We start from the raw sequence: 17,772 nt of genomic DNA, 5'->3' as shown, positions 1-17,772 counted from the left end.
TTAAATACTATAAATATAAACTAAATAAATTAGATATGTAAACTAAATTAATTCAAAAATTAGTTACTTACCAGATTCATGAGTTTCAAGCCTTCCAGTAGTTTACAATTTTTATTTTTTAACCTGTGTGCTTCATCAATTATCACACATCGCCATTCAATGGCATTAAGCTCACCACAGCCCCCAAGAATCATTTCAAATGTGGTGATGATAGCTTGGAATCTGTAAGCTCCTCGTATGATACGCCCCTAGAAATAACAACACACAGCTAGAATATACTTGAACTTTTTAGTCCTGCAAAATGACATAAAATGGCATAAAAGCACATTGGCATTTTATATAAATTATTTCCTACTGAAAATTTTACATAAATGTAGACACAATGAAATTTGTTGTATTTTCAGTCATCTTGTCAAAAGAAACATGGATATATCTTATATTATTGTAAATTATATTCAAATAAATATTATTGGTAAAATGTGTCAGAAAAATATTAAGATTTGGGCTGGGAAGGTGGCTTAGTGGTAGAGTGCTTGTCTGGCATTCATGAAGCCCTGGGTTCAATTTCCTCAGTACCACTTACACAGAAAAAGCTGGAGGTGGCGCTGTGGCTCAAGTGGTAGAGTGCTAGCTTTGAGCAAAAGATCTGGGACAATGCCCAGACTCTGATTTCAAGCCCCAGGGCTGGCCAATAAATAAATAAATAAATAATAATTTACATCAATAAATGGGTATTTAAATACAAATATTTAATACTTCAATCCATGCATTCATACTTCGAATGATAAAAAAGTAATGAATATCAAACTAATGGTCCAAATAATTTGTACAGGTAACATTTTGTAAGTATCTTTATGCCTGACTGTTCTAGTTGCTAGTGACAGAGCAGTTACCAAAAAAAAAAAAAAAAGACACTAGTAATTATCTGTTAAACTAACAATTTGATTACATGGATACAGAATATAGTCAATAAAAAACCAGTTTTGACTTAGTATGGAATAAGAATATGACATCAAATGAAGGTTGAAATAAAAGTATAAGGTCAGATGTGACCATTGCAATGTTACATATGGTGGTTGAAAGAACATTTTTGAGAAGTGACACATGAGCCATGACCTGAAGATGATGGAAACATGGTGATATCCAGAAACTTAGAACACATCTTCTTAGTAAAAGAGGCAAGTAAGAGGGTGCTAAGATAGGAGTATCTTTGATAACATTCAGATTAACATCAAGAATCCAGTGATTGAAACTTAGTGATTGGGGAAGAAAGGATCAGGCAGACAGTATAAGAACTTGAATGCTATATAATAAAGGCTTTTGGCTCTCAATTGATCAAGAAGCTAAAAAAATCTGAAAAGAATCCCTTTGGCTGTTGTGGTGGCACAGTCTGGAAAGGCCAAGGATGTCATAATATTGCAAGCTAAAAGTCATCATGAGCTGTGGCCAATTATAGATATATTTTGAGGTAGTTACATGGTGGGTGTGGAGTGAGAAGACTCAGATTTGACTCTCAAATCTTTAGCCTAAACGATTTAGAGTTACTGTTTACTCACATGAGAAAATTCATGAATTTTGTATATGTTATACTGAAATCTCTAGTAGATATAATTGGAGTAGTTAAGTATGTATTTAGAAACTACTCTGAAATTCAGAAAAAAGTTCAGACTTGGTGATATCTGTGAGTAAATGGGCACAGATACAAGACACTGTTAGGAATGATCCCTGGGTCATGCCATAGTTCAGATGAGTCAAAAATGACAACGATCTGGGAAAGGAAGCTTGACAAGAAAAACATGATAATATAAGAAAACATCAAGTTTATTAACAAATTAGATTATTAAAATGAGAATGACAATATAAACTATGAGGTATTGATAGAAAATGTTAAAAATTGTGTGCTTTGATTTACTTTTTTGTTCTTTAAATTAGTTTATATTGGCTACTTAAGTTCAATACTAGCTCCATTACTAAGAGAGGTATAAAGTATAAATCTATGGCATTTGCAAAACTTAAAATCAGGACTCCAGTGGGGCAGACTTATTAATCTTAGTTTTGCTCTATAATTTTAGGGCAATCTAGATTTTTTTTTTTTGTCGGTTGTGGGGCTTGAACTCTGGGCTGAACGCTGTCCCTCAGCTCTTCAGCTCTTCAGCTAGCACTCTGCTACTTGAGCCAAAGCACCCCTCCGGTTTTCTAAGTGGTTTATTGGAGATAAGAGTCTCATGGACTTTCCTGCCTGGACTGGCTTTGAACCACGAACCTCAGATCTTAGCCTCCTGAGTAGCTAGGGTTACAGGCATGAGCTACTGGTGCCTGGCCCAATCTAGATAATTTTATCTCACTGTTCTATCATGTGTAAAGTGGGTATATATCTGTTTTATATTAACATTATAAAGATTAAATGGAAGAACATATGTCAACTATTTAGAAGAATGACTTGAAAATAGTACTCAATAAATGTCTGTCTATTACTGTTATTATTTTTGCTGATTTTCTCCAAGCACCTGGAAAATTTTAGCAGCTGGTTTACTGCTGGTTTTTCCCCACCTGATCATTGGGCTTGAACTCAGGGCCTGGGAGCTGTCCCTGAGATGAATTGCACTCAAAGCTAGCACTTTACCACTTGATCCACATTGCCACCTCCAGCTTTTTCTGAGTAGTGTACTGGAGATAAAAGTCAGAGACATTTCTGCCTGGGCTGGCTTTGAACCGCAATCCTCAGATCTCAGCATCCTGAGTAGCTAGAATTACAGGCATCAGCCATCCGCACCTGTCTATTACTACTGATTTTTGTTTTATTTTATTTATTTTGGCAGTCCTGGGGCTTGAACTTAGGGCCTGAGCACTATCCCTGAGCTTCTATTGCTTAAGGTTAGCACTCTACCATTTGAGCCATAGTGGCACTTCCAGCTTTTTCTGTTTATGTGGTACTTAGGAATCGAACTCAGGGCTTCATGCATGCTAGGCAAGCATTCTAACACTAAGCCACATTTCCAGCCCCTATAACTACTGATTTTTAAGTTGAACAATAACTTGAAAAAGGCAGAAGGAAATATGCAGTTAATTTGCATTAAATTTTATTTGCAAGACAAACCTAAAAATTATGTCTACAATTGCAATGCATATCTATTCTTCTCATTGCATGAAATACCTTATATTTTTGAAATGCAAAACCTCTGCAGTAATATCTTAGAAGCTACAACATATACCATAAAAATACATTTAGGATATATATATATATATATATATATATATATAAAATTATTACTCAGTTCATTACACAAGAGTACATCTGCTTTGAGCTATAATATTTATAAGAAATTATGATATCTATTAAAATAATAATTTTGCTTTAATATTACATACATTTACAATTAAGAATGAAAAACCACTATGGGATCAAATCAAATTGCAACCTTAGATGTCATAAACTCCAATTATGCTAAGATAGTAGTTTTCAATATATCTGAGGAATAATTTAAAGGATTATATAGATGTTTAATTTCATGCACCTGCAGTTGTTCTAGCTTTGGAAGCAGGAGGGAAAATGTGGTCACAGAAACAAAATTAGTTCAATCAAAGTTGGCCTCATATAGGGAGAAAAATGCATTGTAATTCATATGCAAAAGCAGAAAGCCTATGAGATTCTCCAACTTGTTTCTAATGTATCAGATTACCTAGCCATATGCTGCATTATTTTAAAATAGAACAATGAAACAATGAGTCAACACACACACACACACACACACACGCTAATGAGGTAGAATGACAGAAAACAAACCTCATCTAAATAAAAGAGTAAAATTCAGTGTGAATTGGAAGTGGTTTGTTTTTACTTTGTTTCTCATTCTTTTTGATGTTTATCAAAAAATTTTTAACATTCAAGTCTGCAATTTAGACCTTTGTGTTTTCTAGCCTTAAGTTCCTGTAATAGATCAGCTCTTGGATAAATGGAAAAAGCCCCTCTTAAAAGGTTAACTGGCTAACACAAAATAGAAAATGTTCTCCCATAACACAAGAAAATAGAAAACCATCATATCATTAGAGTAGCTAAGCCTAATAGGAACCGCTGAAAGAATGCTAAGATCATTATACAAAACTAAACAAATGATCCCAAAATTAATTAATCGTTTCTTCTTTTTTCAGCACTGGAGACCAGGACATTCTGCAGATTAGGCAATCATTCTATGCTTGAGCTATACCCTCAGCTCACAAACCAAAAAAAAAAATCACTGAACACAAAATGCACTAAAAATAAAAAAGAACCTATGTTTTCTCACTTCAATAGCCATTAAAATCCATAGTTTGCTTAAAAACTAAATGTTAAATGTAGGGGTGAAAGAAGCTAGAAATGGTCACAGAGACACATTTCTAGAAATAAAACCAGTGAGTATTTAAAGGCAGCAAAAATTACACTTGCCAAAAATTAAAATTACAATAATAAATCAGCATACTGTTAGAGAACTTCAGCATTAAAATTTACTCACTGTTCTTTTAGCTACTGAAATCTAAAGAAATATAAATAAAAGCACATAATCTATCATTTAAGTATGAAGTTAAAAATCTATCTTAAATTTAAAGTAATTGGTATGCAATGCTTATCTTTATCAGCCCTGATCTTTTTTTTTTTTTTTTTTTTTGGGTCCGGTCGTGGGCCTGAAATCTGGGCCTGGGCGCTGTTCCTCAGCTCTTTAGCTCAAGGCTAGCGCTCTACCACTTGAGCCACAGCGCCACTTCCAGGTTTTTCTCCCTGCTTATGTGGTGCTGAGGAATTGAACCCAGGGCCTCATGCATGCAAGGCAAGCACTCTACCACTGAGCCACCTTCCCAGCCCAAGCCTTGATCTTTTAAACAAGTAAAATCATTAATACCATACCTGTGAATCCCTGAAGTACATCTCATATTGCTGTATCATCTGTCTGCTGATCAGGCTCCCGTGATAAACCACAACATTAATATCAGTCCACGTACGAAATTCTCTCTCCCAGTTTGCAATGGTAGAAAGAGGTGCAATAATCAGGAAAGGTCCTTTTAAGCCAGTCAGAAGGATTTCATGGAGGAATGTAATTGATTGAATGGTTTTCCCAAGACCCATTTCATCTGCTAAAATGCAGTTTCGCCTGAAATAAACAAATATCCATGTACACATTGGGTTTTTCTGTAAACTACAATGTTTTTAAAGACATACAAAATAAACAAAGATCCAATTAAAATGTTTGCATTTATAAAACAAAAGTTGCTGAAGTGCAGAGTAAGATAAAACTATAAGTTTATTATGATCCTGTAGAGGGAAAACTAAAGATTTTTGTAGCTCCAAATAAAGATATGGCACATTAAGTATTTGATTTTTTTAAAAAAAAAGGGTAAAAAGGCAATGGTAAAATAAATATTATTTATTCAGGAAGCATTTATTAAATACCTTCTATTATCTCAGGACAGTATGAGAAGATGGGATACAAAAGAAATAGAACATGTTCTCTGCCTTCCAGGGGAGCTTGTATCTATTAGAGAAGCAGACATGCAAATACATAAATAAATAATCATGCTTTGTGCTATTGTAGAAGCACAAATACACTATTGGTTTTCTACCTTGGCTGTGCATTAGAAGAGCCTACAGAGCTTGAAAAAAAAAATAGCTAACCAGGTCTCTCCCCTATTTTCTGATTTAATGTGTATGAATTAAGATAAAATAAATTATAATTTTTTTTTTTTTTTGTCGGTCGTGGGGCTTGAACTCTGAGCCTGGGCGCTGTCCCTCAGCTCTTCAGCTCAAGGCGAGCGCTCTACCACTTGAGCTACAGCGCCACTTCCGGTTTTCTGGTGGTTTATTGGAGATAGGAGTCTCACGGTCTCTCCTGCCCGGGCTGGCTTTGAACCGCGATCCTCAGATCTCAGCCTCCTGAGTAGCTAGGATTACAGGCGTGAGCCACCAGCGCCCGGCATAAATTATAATTTTTAAATAAACTTTACAGATGGTTATGATATGTGGCTTGAGAAGAAGAATCATAATGAAATTCATTATGGATATTGAGAGAAGTAAGTAAAAAACTGACTAGAATAAATGAGAGAATAACTCTTCAGTCAAGTTCAGTTATGAGATGGATTCTGCCAAAGGACAAAGCAAAGATGCAAAAGGGTAAAAATCATGTCCAACTGGGGGAACAAAAGCCTGATTAACCTTGTGAGGAGAGAAAGGTGAAGAGAGATGAGATTAACTTAGGAAGTAGGCACGATAAGTTGAAAAGGGTAGATACCATTTTTTTAAGCGCAACTGGAAGCACTGACAAATCTTAAAAATAAATGCAATAAAGTTTGTATGTTAAGCTTTATCCTGTCACTACTATGCAAGGTAAAGGGTGAGATGACTAGATAGAAATGATTAATTGGTAATTAATGATTATACTGAAGGAAAGAGAAGTTGTGGACATTTGGACTGATAGGGAAGGAGTAAAAAGACAGAACTTAAGTCAGAGTTAATCCTGAGTTCGAATGAATTGGCCATAGTCACCGACTTGATGTATGGAGTGGAGGACGACAGATTTCAGTTTGGGTAACTAAATAAACTGTATTATTAACCAGGATGGAAAATATGGAGGAAGGGCAAGTTTGATATAGAAGAAAAGGAAACTGGTAAGATTAATTTCAAATCTTCCATGTTTAAAGAATTGCTAAGGCAGAAATTCAAATACTAAGAGGCAAAATGAAATATGGGCCCAGAGATCAAAAATCTTACTTAGAGATAACAAGTATAGAACCATTTACATATTATTAGGAAGTGAAGGAATGTATGCAGTGTAGACAATATACATGAGGGGAAACAAACATAATCTGAGACCTAAAGGTTAAAACCTGGTGTAAGAAAAAGTGACTTTTAAATAGGATCCTATTTAAAATAGGATCCTACAGATACTGAACAGTCACAAAAGTACTGTAGAGCTTGGAGAATCATAGTGGAAACTGTTAGTAGTTAGAGTAAGGAGGAAGTTTAAAAGAGGAAGGAGGGGTAATTCCTCTCCAATAAAACAGTGTAAATTAGAGCTAAAGAATATAGTAAGGAATGGAAAATTAAGTTTAATATGAGAGAACAAAATTCAGACTGCAACAGGTTCAAAAACAATTAGAGATGAAAAAATGGTGAGAGCTACTACAAGCTACTGTACCTAGAAATTTCCTTAAGAAATTACAAAGAGAACCTGAGGTAACTAGAAGGAAAAGCTGAGGCACAAATTAATTTTCTATTTTCATTTTATAGACAGGTTAACTCCATTTGCTTGCTAACTGAAGAGATAGTAACAATCTTTAATAATGGTTTGAAGACATATAAAAGAGAAGAATGGCTGGAGATGTGGTTCAGCAGTTGAACAACTAACCAGCAAGCATCAGGTCCTGAGTTCAAACACCAGTATTGCCAAAAAAAAAAAAAAAAAAACCCATAAAAAGAAGACAGGGAGTAAATGAAGAATAAGCAGTAGTAGTGGTAACTGAATTCAGTGAAGCTCTGAAAGACAGAACAAGACGAATATATCAAGAATCCAAGAGACAGTTGGGATCTAGTGATTCATGCTACAATATTAACTACTCAGAAGACTGAGATATAAGGATTGAATTTTGAAGCCAGCCTAAGCAGCAAAGTCCAGGAGACTCTAATCTACAATTAACCATCAAAAGTCAGAAGTGGAGACTTGGCTCAAGTGGTAGAATACAAATAAGAGTGAAAAGGCTGAGTAAGGGTTCAAAATCTACATCACTGAATTCAAGACCCTAAACCAGTACGGGGGGGAAAAAAAAAAAACACAGACAGAAAGACAAAAAGGAAGGAAGGAAGGAAGCGAGGAATCATGATGAAGCTCATTACATAACACCTAATATATACAAGTCCCTGAATTCAATCCCTATCAGGAAAAAGAAAAAAAAATTAAGGTGGCATGATTAAACTTGGTCCTGAGTAAGAATTATTTTGAATTCTATCATGAGATTAGAAGCAAAGCTATAGATGGAGATATAATTATAGGCTTGGATGTGCAAACAGTGAAGAATTTTTAAATATTTGAAACCTATTTTCCTGTTTCACTATGAAGCAATAAAACAAAATGTGTAAAAAGGACAGGACTATGAAAAACCATTGAAAGTTTAAAACAAACAATGTAGAAAATGGGACATGGTAATGATGAAAAAATAAGACCAATTTTTAAAGGATTTGTTACTTTACATGGAAGATTCTTTTGGGAAAATGTAAACCAGAGGGAAGAGCACTGTATGGGCTTGTCATCACGTCATCTAATTGGGTCCAACAAATCACCATCACTAAGAAAAATGATTCTGAATAAAACTATAATCAAATTTTGCTATTATTCTAAGTAACAGTGACCTCATTTGCTCTTTCATATATTCTACTACTTTTCTCAATTGAGATACTACTTTTTACTTCTTTTGAAGTTATCTTTTCATCTCAATGAAGAACTTGAGATACAGTCTATAAAGTATTTTTAACAACTTGGAAAATAAATTATAATAAATGGGTTATTATGTTCCTATAATTTTATTTTTTATTCCTTATTACTTACTGACTTCATCAGAGACTTAAATAATAGAAATCTAAGGAGGGTATTGTGGCCCATAGCTATATTCCCTGCACTCAGAAGTCTGAGGCCAGTGGGTCATGAGTTTATAGCCAACACAGGTTAAATAACAAGATTCAATGCAAAAAAGGGAGGGAAAGAGACAGGGACAGACAAAGACAGAGACATTGATATATATCTTCTTTTTACAGATATATAACATGTTCACAGTTTACCAACAGAACCAAATATCAAGTGTTGATAGAAAGTAGTATAAATTTGAATAGATGAAAACCACTTTATAATATAGAGATGTTTTAGATGTTTGAATTTAATTATTAAATCTAAAAACATATTACCAATACACATTTAAAAGAAACAAATATAATTGACCTTCTTACTTGAAATTTATGTATTTGTGCAAAGTAATTTCACTTTAAATAATGAAAATATAGCAACATCTTTACCTACTTTACTAAATACATTGTGGTACATTAAAAAAAAAAAAGACACACTAAAAATGTTCCTGTTAGGATATACCTACATACCTATTGTACCAGTTGAACAAGAGCCAGTTAAGACCTTCTAGTTGATATTCCCTGAGTTGATTCCCATTTTTATAGTCCCTGGATTGATCTATTTTCTTCCAAATATTAGAGGGAGGACGTTCCTTTGAGGAAAAAGGGAAGAATAAAAATTAAAATTAAAAAAAAAGTGAATGATGTACATCATATGTCTAAAATTTCCATACAACTTCCTCAGGGCCAAAAGCTTTCCTTTAACATTTTTCCAAGTACAGCCAAGTGCCAGTGGCTCAATCCTGTAATCCTAACCACTCAGGAGACTGGGATCTAAGGATCAAGGTTCAAAGTTAGTGAGGACAGGAAACTACTGAAGAGTCACACCTACAATTAACCACCAAAAAAACAAAAAAAAAAGCCGCCAAAAAACTGGAAGTGGCGCTGTGGCTCAAGTGGTAGAGCGTTAGCCTTGAGCTGAAGAGCTGAGGGACAGCGCCCAGGCCCAGAGTTCAGGCCCTTTGACGGGAACAAAAAAACAAAAAACAAAACAAAAAAACCCAAAAACCAAAAAACAAAAAAAAAGCACCAGGTATGGAGCTGTGGCTTGCGTGGTAGAATGCCTTGAGCTTTTAAAAAGCTCAAGGATAACACCCAGACCCTTCCCAAGCCTCCCCAAATAAATAAAAGCACCAAAAACCAAACAGTTCAAAGCAGAAAAATCAGTGAGACTTTTTTTGGGTGGGGGGGGTCAGTAATGGGGTTTGAACTCTGGACCTGGGCGCTGTCTCTCAGCTCTTCAGCTAAAGGAGAGCACTCTACCACTTGAGCCACAGTGACACTTCCGGCTTTCTGTTGGTTTATTGGAGATAAGAGTCTCACAGACTTTTCTGCCCAGGCTGGCTTTGAACCCTGATCCTCAGATCTTAGCTTCCTGATTAGCTAGGATTACAGGCATGAGCCACCAGTGTCTGGCTCAGTGAGACTCTTATCTACAACACTAACAGCTGTGGAGCAGGGGCACAAATGGTAGAGTGGTAGCCATGAGCAAAAAAACTCAGATACAATGCCCAAGTCCTGAGCTCAAGCTCAAGGACCAGTACCAAAAATAAAAATAAAAGAAATCTTAATGCAAGAGGTGTGGTGCCTAGTGAGCATAAGGCCATGCTTTCTAACTGTATTGCACCAAATATTAAAAAACAAAACAAAACAAAAAATACCCTATATGCCTTTTAGTATACGGTGTAATAAGAAAATTTCTCAAAACTTCTAAAATAAAATTTACTCCCTAATTTTAAAAAAATTGGTGGTAGTGAGTGGCACTGGATTTGGCCTCAGGTCGTTATACTTATTAGGCTTTACTTGAATCACACCTTCAGCCCTTAAAAATTAAAATTAGGGCTGGGAATATGGCTTAGTAGTAGAATGCTTGCATAGCATACATGGAGCCCTGGGTTCCATTCCTTAGTGCCACATAAAATGAAAGAGCTGGAAGTGGCACTGTGGCTCATGTGGTAGAGTACTAGCCTTGAGCAAAAAGAGCTATGGGACACCGGGCGCTGGTGGCTCACGCCTGTAATCCTAGCTACTCAGGAGGCTGAGATCTGAGGATCGCAGTTCAAAGCCAGCCTGGGCAAGAGAGACCGTGAGACTCCTATCTCCAATAAACCACCAGAAAACCGGAAGTGGCGCTGTAGCTCAAGTGGTAGAGCGCTCGCCTTGAGCTGAAGAGCTGAGGGACAGCGCCCAGGCCCAGAGTTCAAGCCCCACGACCGACAAAAAAAAAAAAAAAAAAAAAAAAAGAGCTATGGGATAGTGCCCAAGCCCTGAGTTCAAAACCCACAACCAGGGTGGGGAAAAAAAAGTGAAAACTAAGACCATATTGAAAATGAAAGACTGAATGTCTCCTCGTAACATCAACAATAAGGCAAGATTTCCACTAGGATACCATTTTCAACATGTTACAGTCAGCTCTAAAAACAATAATCCAACATGTAAAACATTGACGTCACTGAGACTGGGAAGAACTGAAATTATTCTATATTTATCAAAGATATGCCTGTGGAGAATCTATTTTTTAAAAGGTGTTGGAGGCTAAGTGATAAGAGCATCAGCCAATGAGCAAAAGCATCAGATCCCAAGGATGGGTCCCCATCTCAGCCAAAAAAAAAAGAAAGAAAGCAAAAAGAAAAAAGGTAAAATAACTAGTGACTCTGGCAAGGTTGTGTATGTATAAAAGTCATTGATAAACCTCTATAAAAGTAACTTATAAACTTGGTGGTTCTCACATATAATCCAAGCTACTGAGAAGGATGAGATCCAGGGAACTGCAGTTAGAAGCCAGCGAGAGCAGAAAAGTCTATGAGATTCTGTCTCCAAAAAATCGACACAAAACAAAAATAGCAAAAGCCATGGCTAAAGTGGCAGAACTATATCTAGTAAGCTTGAGGCCCTGAGTTCAAACTCCATAAATGGAGAAAAAAAAAAGCAGAACAATCATAAATAAAGTAAAAAAAATAACTATAACACATTTAGGAATAACCAATAAGTGGGATTAAAACTATGGTGAAAAAAATAATGAGGTAAATGAATAGAAATATATAGAGATATATCTCATTTGTGACCTGAAAGAACACTGCTAATTATTCCCAAATTGAAGAACTAAGTGCTGTTCCAAAGAGATATATATATACTCCATCCCATGAAATAATTTAAAGTATTTGAAAATAAAGCCAGTCATAATGACTCATACCTGTAATCCTAGCTACTCAGGAGACTGAAAGTTGAGGATAGCAGTTCAAAGCCAATATAGGCAGGAATGTCCATGAGAATCTGATCTCCAATTAAACACACAACACATAACACACATACACACACAAAATGAAAGTGGAGCTGTGGCTCAAGTGGTATAACTAGTCTTCAGCACAAAAGCTCAGGGATATACCCAGGTCCTGAGTTCAAATATGAGGACTAGCACATAAACAATCACACATGCATCACACACATACATACACACACACACAAACTTAAGAGTACTTCCTCAGTAAACTATACTCTTTAGAGAGTTCTTTTCAGTAAAACAAGTACAATTAGTTTGGGTCACAGACTAATTTACAGAATCTCAAAAATATGTTATTTAATTTACATGCTATTGTATTTAACAAAAGTAGATGACAAAAATCAAAATCACAAGTCAGGTGTTGGTGGCTCATGCCTATAATCCTAGCTACTCAGGAGGCTGAGATCTGAGGATGAAAGTTGAAAGACAGCTCAAGGGCTGCGAATATGGCTCAGTGGTAGAGTGCTTACATGAAGCCCTGGGTTCCCTTCCTCAGTACCCCATAAACAGAAAAGGCTGGGAGTAGAACTGTGGCTCAAGTGATAGAGCACTAGCTGTGAGCACAGAAGGCTCAGGAACAGAGCCTAAACCCTGAGTTCAAGCACCAGGTCTGGCAAAAATGAGGAGGGAGGGAGGGAGGGAGGGAAGGAGGGAGGGAGGGAGGGAGGGAGAGAGAGAGAGAGAGAGAACCATAGCTACTTAAAAAGCTGACAAAGAATCTCTTTTCCAAGCCATCCTGGGAAGAAAAGTCTGCAAGCTTCCAGGAGGGAGAAAGGGGAGAGAGAAGGAGAGAGGGAGAGTAGGAGGGATGGAGGGAGAGAGAGATATGGTCAAGGCAGCTAGTCTGTGAAACTCTTGATATCAATTAACTATCACAGAACTAGAAATGGAGCTGTGGCTGAAAATGCTAGAGCATTATCCTTGAGTGAGGAAGCTCAGGACAATACCCAGGTCCTTAGTTCAAGACCTATAACCTGTCAGTATAACTTGTGGAGGAGATGGGGAAAAACCAGTTGTTTAAGGATACAGTTGTTTAAGGATAAGGACCTGTTGCAACAATAAGAAGTACAAGTTGTCATGTCCAAAACGAGCTTTACGTCAGTGCGGGGGGAGGGGGGGGGAAGGGGGAGGAAGGAGAAGGACTGGGATTGGGGGGGAGGGGGGAGGCTGGGAAGGGATGTGAAGGGTAAACAAAGGAGGAGGCTGCAATGCTTGGTAAGAAATGTACGCATTATCCTGCCCATGTAATTGTAACTCCTCTGTACAGTATGTTCACAAATAAAATTAAATTAAAAAAAAAAAAGACCTATAACCTACCAAAAACTAAAGTAGACAGCCAGCCAGCCAGCCAGACAGACAGACAGACAGACAGAAAATACCCACACAGACAAGTGCAAAAGAGTGTAACTTGAGGGGCTGGGAAAGTGGCTCAGTGGTAGAGCGCTTGCCTTGCATGCCTCAGGCCCTGGGTTTGATTCCTCAGCACCACATAAACAAAAAGAAAAAAGCTGGAAGTGGCGCTGTGCCTCGAGTGGTAGAGCGCTAGCCTTGAGCTGAAGAGCTCAGGCCCAGAGTTCAGGCCCCATGACCGGACCCCCCCCCCCCCGGCAAAAAAAGAATGTAAGTTGATATTAAGCCGACTAAAATATAGCACTAAGATTTATAAAGCTGACTAAAGCTCTTACCAAATGTCTTGTGTCAGGCCTTGCAGCTTGCAATTGTTCAAACTCTTCTATTTTTGCAAGATCTACATCTTCTTTTAATTCCCATGTACTATCTTCATATGGCAATGAGCACCACTTGACCAAATAGTAAATGACAGGCTAAAAAGAAATTTATTTTACCATTTTGAAAAAGAGAATATAGATTAAATAGATGTCAGTTAAAATACTTTAAATATAACAATATAGATCGAAAACAAATTTTAACATCTTAAGACTTAACTGTTTTTTAAAGAGTACTATATTTTAATAGTTTTTTTTCTTTAACTTTATGTATATTTTTACCAAATATTTACCTCACCAGTATCTTTATCTTCACAAAAAGAGACTTCTAATACTCTGTCTACTTCAACGTAGTCTGGATTAAATGGTTCTTCTTCCATCTAAATAAAATTAAAAAGTAACTTAATTGAAATATACAAAGATGTGAAAAGATAACAATAAAGATACATTTACTGGTGTTTTAGTACAGAATATACAACCAGTTTAATTCCAATGAAATTTTTAAAAAAAATTTTTTTTCAGTTTAATTTCTAAAAGATATTTCAACCCAACTCATTTGCTCCTCCACCTATTCTTCTTCTTGTATTTTCTTACTTGATAATGGAAATATAGTGCATTTCCATGTTCCACAGTGAATTACCTAAGACAATAATCTTAGATTCTATCTCTTTCTTTAATCCCCCACATCTAATAAATCACCAACTTGTGATTTATCTATTTTTATTTTTTTGGGTAAGACTGGCTTTCCTCATGTTGCCCAGGCTGGACTCAAACTCATGATCTGAAGCCTCAGACTAACTGAGTTACAAACATCTGCTACTGTGTTCAACTTTGTAGATTCTCCTGTTCCTTTTTCTTTTTTGTTGTTACTGCGTATCAAACCCAAGCACTTATACAGGAATAACAAATGGTCTAACCCTAAGCTCCATTTCCAACACAAACTCTACTTTTAACTACAATTGGAAATCATTTCTTCTTCCCTGTTCTCATTGCTGCACCACTTTGTATATGGACCTTAAAGTACTAATGTCATCCTATAATTACTCCCTTGTCTTTAATATGTTTTCATATTGTCCCCAGAGCAATTCTTCTCAAATGCAAATTTTATATAATGCTCCCTTGCTTGAAACCCTTCACTGATTCTCCCTTTTGAAGGACTAAAATGAAAGCAGTATTCGTGGAAACAAACAGAACCTTTCTTTTCTCCAGCTTCATCTCCTATTGCTTTCAACAACTTTACCCAGTTTCTATGCACCCAAGAAACAAGAACATGTTTTATGTTTTTTATGTCCAAGAATATGTTTTTCATGTTCTACCACAGCTTAGTTTTATCCTAATTTTTCTCTCTTCTGACTAAACTGCTTTTCCTTCTCTTGTCTGGTTGGGCATTTTATACTCATTCTTGAGAGTCTTACTTTCAACAGCTATCTTTCTTGGCTATATTTGTTGGCCTCTTCTACTAGTGTGCACTCCATAGCTCTGTCTTTACTTCTCTTCACAATCTTAAACTTCCCCTTGAATAATCTAATATGTCCACAGTTTTATATAAGACAGGCTGATAACAAGGCCTAGCCCAACATGAGGGTAAGAATATTGTACCTTAAGAATCAAAAAAGATCAAGCATAGGGGGCTCACGCTTGTGATCTCAGCTAATTAGGAAATGGAGAACAGAAGGCCATTTTGATGCCAGTCGGGGCAAAAAGTTAGTAAGACCCCCATCTCAACAAAGTAGGCATTGTGGTATGTGCATGTTGGCCCTTCTTAAAAAGAAAAAAAAAAATCCTAAAAGATCCTATCTAAAAAATAGGCTAAAATGAAAAGAGCTGAAAACACCAGCACTGACCCCTGCCACGCCACAATAATAAATAAATGAATAAGTCCATGTACAGAGGCACATGTGGTAATCCTAGCAAGTCTGAAGCAGGAAAGCACAGGGTTTCCAAATTAATCTGAGTTAAATTACATAATGGAACTGTTTTAAACAACAAAAAGAAACTAATAGCTCTATTAAGTGATAATAGTTTGTGGTTGGTTTATAACAAATATGTATATATTCAAAGTGCACACTTAATTATAAGCATTCTATCAAGTACAACTCAATAAAAAATAAAATTTAAAGATTTCCATAGTTTAAAAATGAAATCTAGGGCTGGCAATGTAGCTTAGTGGTAGAGTACATGCCAAGCAGCATGCATGAAGCACTGGGTTTCATTCTTTAGTATCACATAAACAGTAAAAGCCACAAGTGGCAGGGTGGCTCAAGTGGTAGAGTACTAGCCTTGAACAAAAGAAGCTCAGTGAAAGTACTCAGGTTCTGAGTTCAAACCCCAGATAAGGAAAAAAAAAATCTACATGGTAACTATTTATGCTGTACCTGAGTCAGGCAAGAAAAATTAAGTCTTCATAAAAACTTACATGTTATTAAGCACTTCTAAGATCTTTAGCTTATTAAGGATATTCATATGATAGTAGGACAAAGATTCATGAGGATCTCTCAACATGGATGAACTGCTAGGACATTAGAATAATCACTTTTTTTTTTTTTGAGGATTTTAATAAGTACAAAGGGACTTAAGAGTAGTTTTGTAGAAAAATTTGACAGGCACCATCTTAATCCAGTGATCAAAGTTAAGATATATCCTGGTTAGGGTTTTAAACTACTGGGCAAATAGATATCTGATATGATTCACAAAGTTAAACTGTTGTTTTTGTGGCATTCTTTTTTAAAATATGCATGTCAACCATGAGAAAGCAAAAACTAGAAAAAAATCTATGAAGTATATTTTTAAATGTTTAAGAAATCAAAATCAAAGATTAACAAAAGATAAAATATAAAACATAAGCTATGGCACTAAATGATTGAACAGATATACATACATTCTTTTTAACTATGAAAAAATGGTAGAAAAGTCAGTGAACTATGAATAACTTCTATAGACAAAATATTTTAGATCAATGCTAATTCTATTACTTTTATGTAAGTAATGTATTATGTTTTTTTTACAAAATAAATTGAGTGGCTCAAGCATACAACTGTGAGCACTATGTCCAGAGACAGATACCCTAAGTCAGATTAAAAAAAAAAAAAGTTACCCATAATGGGGTGGGTCATACTAGCTACTCAAACAGATTAAAAAGGAGAATCATGGTCCATGCCACCCAAGTAAAAGACCTCATTTGGAAATTACCAAAACTGGGCCAAGCACCAGTAGCTGGTTCCTATATAATCCTGCTATTAAGATGGTTGAAAACAGAGGACTTCAGTTTGAAGCCACCCCAGGCAGGAAAGTCCTTGAAAACTTTATCTCAAATTAACTTCAAAAAAGCTGGAACTGAAGGTATATTGCTCAAGTGGTAGAGTCTTATCTCTGAGCAAAAAAAATCAGGGACAGCAGCACCCAGGTCCTGAATGCAAGCCGTAGGAGCAGGAGCACACCAGCATGCACATGCACACACATACACAGCAAAAATAAAAAGGTTAGGACTATGGCTAAAGCAGTAAATCACGTGCCTAGCAAGTGCAGTGGAGGCCCTGAGTTAAAACTCTAGTAACTCTAAAGGAGAAAAATGAAAGACAGAAAAGAAAAAGGATGGAAATACAAAGCATTCGTAAATGTTTTTAAAAATTGGAAAGTATAGTTAAAATGTATGTGGGAATTTGTTTGACTATTTTTAAAACTGTTTTGTGAAAATAAAGTTTAAAAGTTTTCAACTGAAAAATTTACATGGGGGAAAGTACCAGTGGCTCACACCTATAATCCTAGCTAGTCAAAAAGTTGAGAACTGAGGAGCAAAATTCAAAGCCAGTCCAGGCAGAAAGGTCTTTTAGACTCAAATTGAGCAGTAAAATCCTGAAATAGAGCTTTGACTCAAGTGGAAGAGCACTAATTTTAAGCAAAAGATCAGGGACAATGCCTGGGCCCTAATTTCAAGCTGCAGGATGAGCACACACACACAAAAAAGGGGGGGGGAGGGGCTGGTAATGTGGCTTATAGGTAGAATGTTTGCCTAGCATGCATGAAGCACTGTGTTCAATTCCTCAGTACCACATAAACAGAAAAGGCCAGAAGTGGCACTGTGGCTCAAGTGGTAGGGTGCTAGCCTTAAGCAAAAGAAGCTCAGGTATAGT

At 36.2% G+C, this 17,772-nt stretch overlaps 1 protein-coding gene across 9 annotated transcripts in view; it reads right to left on the bottom strand.

Moving 5' to 3' along the window:
* Chd9 (chromodomain helicase DNA binding protein 9) overlaps positions 1–17,772 on the bottom strand; it is a 174,005-nt gene that overhangs the window by 67,281 nt on the left and 88,952 nt on the right. For all 9 annotated transcript variants that reach the window (XM_069992293.1, XM_069992294.1, XM_069992292.1 and 6 more), the window contains 5 exons: positions 13,936–14,022; positions 13,604–13,741; positions 9,110–9,231; positions 4,880–5,123; positions 72–248 (listed from right to left, as the gene is read on the bottom strand). In XM_069992293.1, coding sequence (XP_069848394.1) covers positions 72–248; positions 4,880–5,123; positions 9,110–9,231; positions 13,604–13,741; positions 13,936–14,022 — 768 coding nt within the window. The remainder of the gene's footprint in view (positions 1–71; positions 249–4,879; positions 5,124–9,109; positions 9,232–13,603; positions 13,742–13,935; positions 14,023–17,772) is intronic.

The sequence above is a fragment of the Dipodomys merriami genome, unplaced genomic scaffold (genome assembly GCF_024711535.1).
Source record: "Dipodomys merriami isolate MVZ:Mamm:240054 unplaced genomic scaffold, mDipMer1.0.p SCAF_41, whole genome shotgun sequence".
NCBI classification, from domain to species: domain Eukaryota; kingdom Metazoa; phylum Chordata; class Mammalia; order Rodentia; family Heteromyidae; genus Dipodomys; species Dipodomys merriami.
Note: the sequence above shows the minus strand (reverse complement) of the source record. Positions and strands in the feature narration are given on the sequence as shown.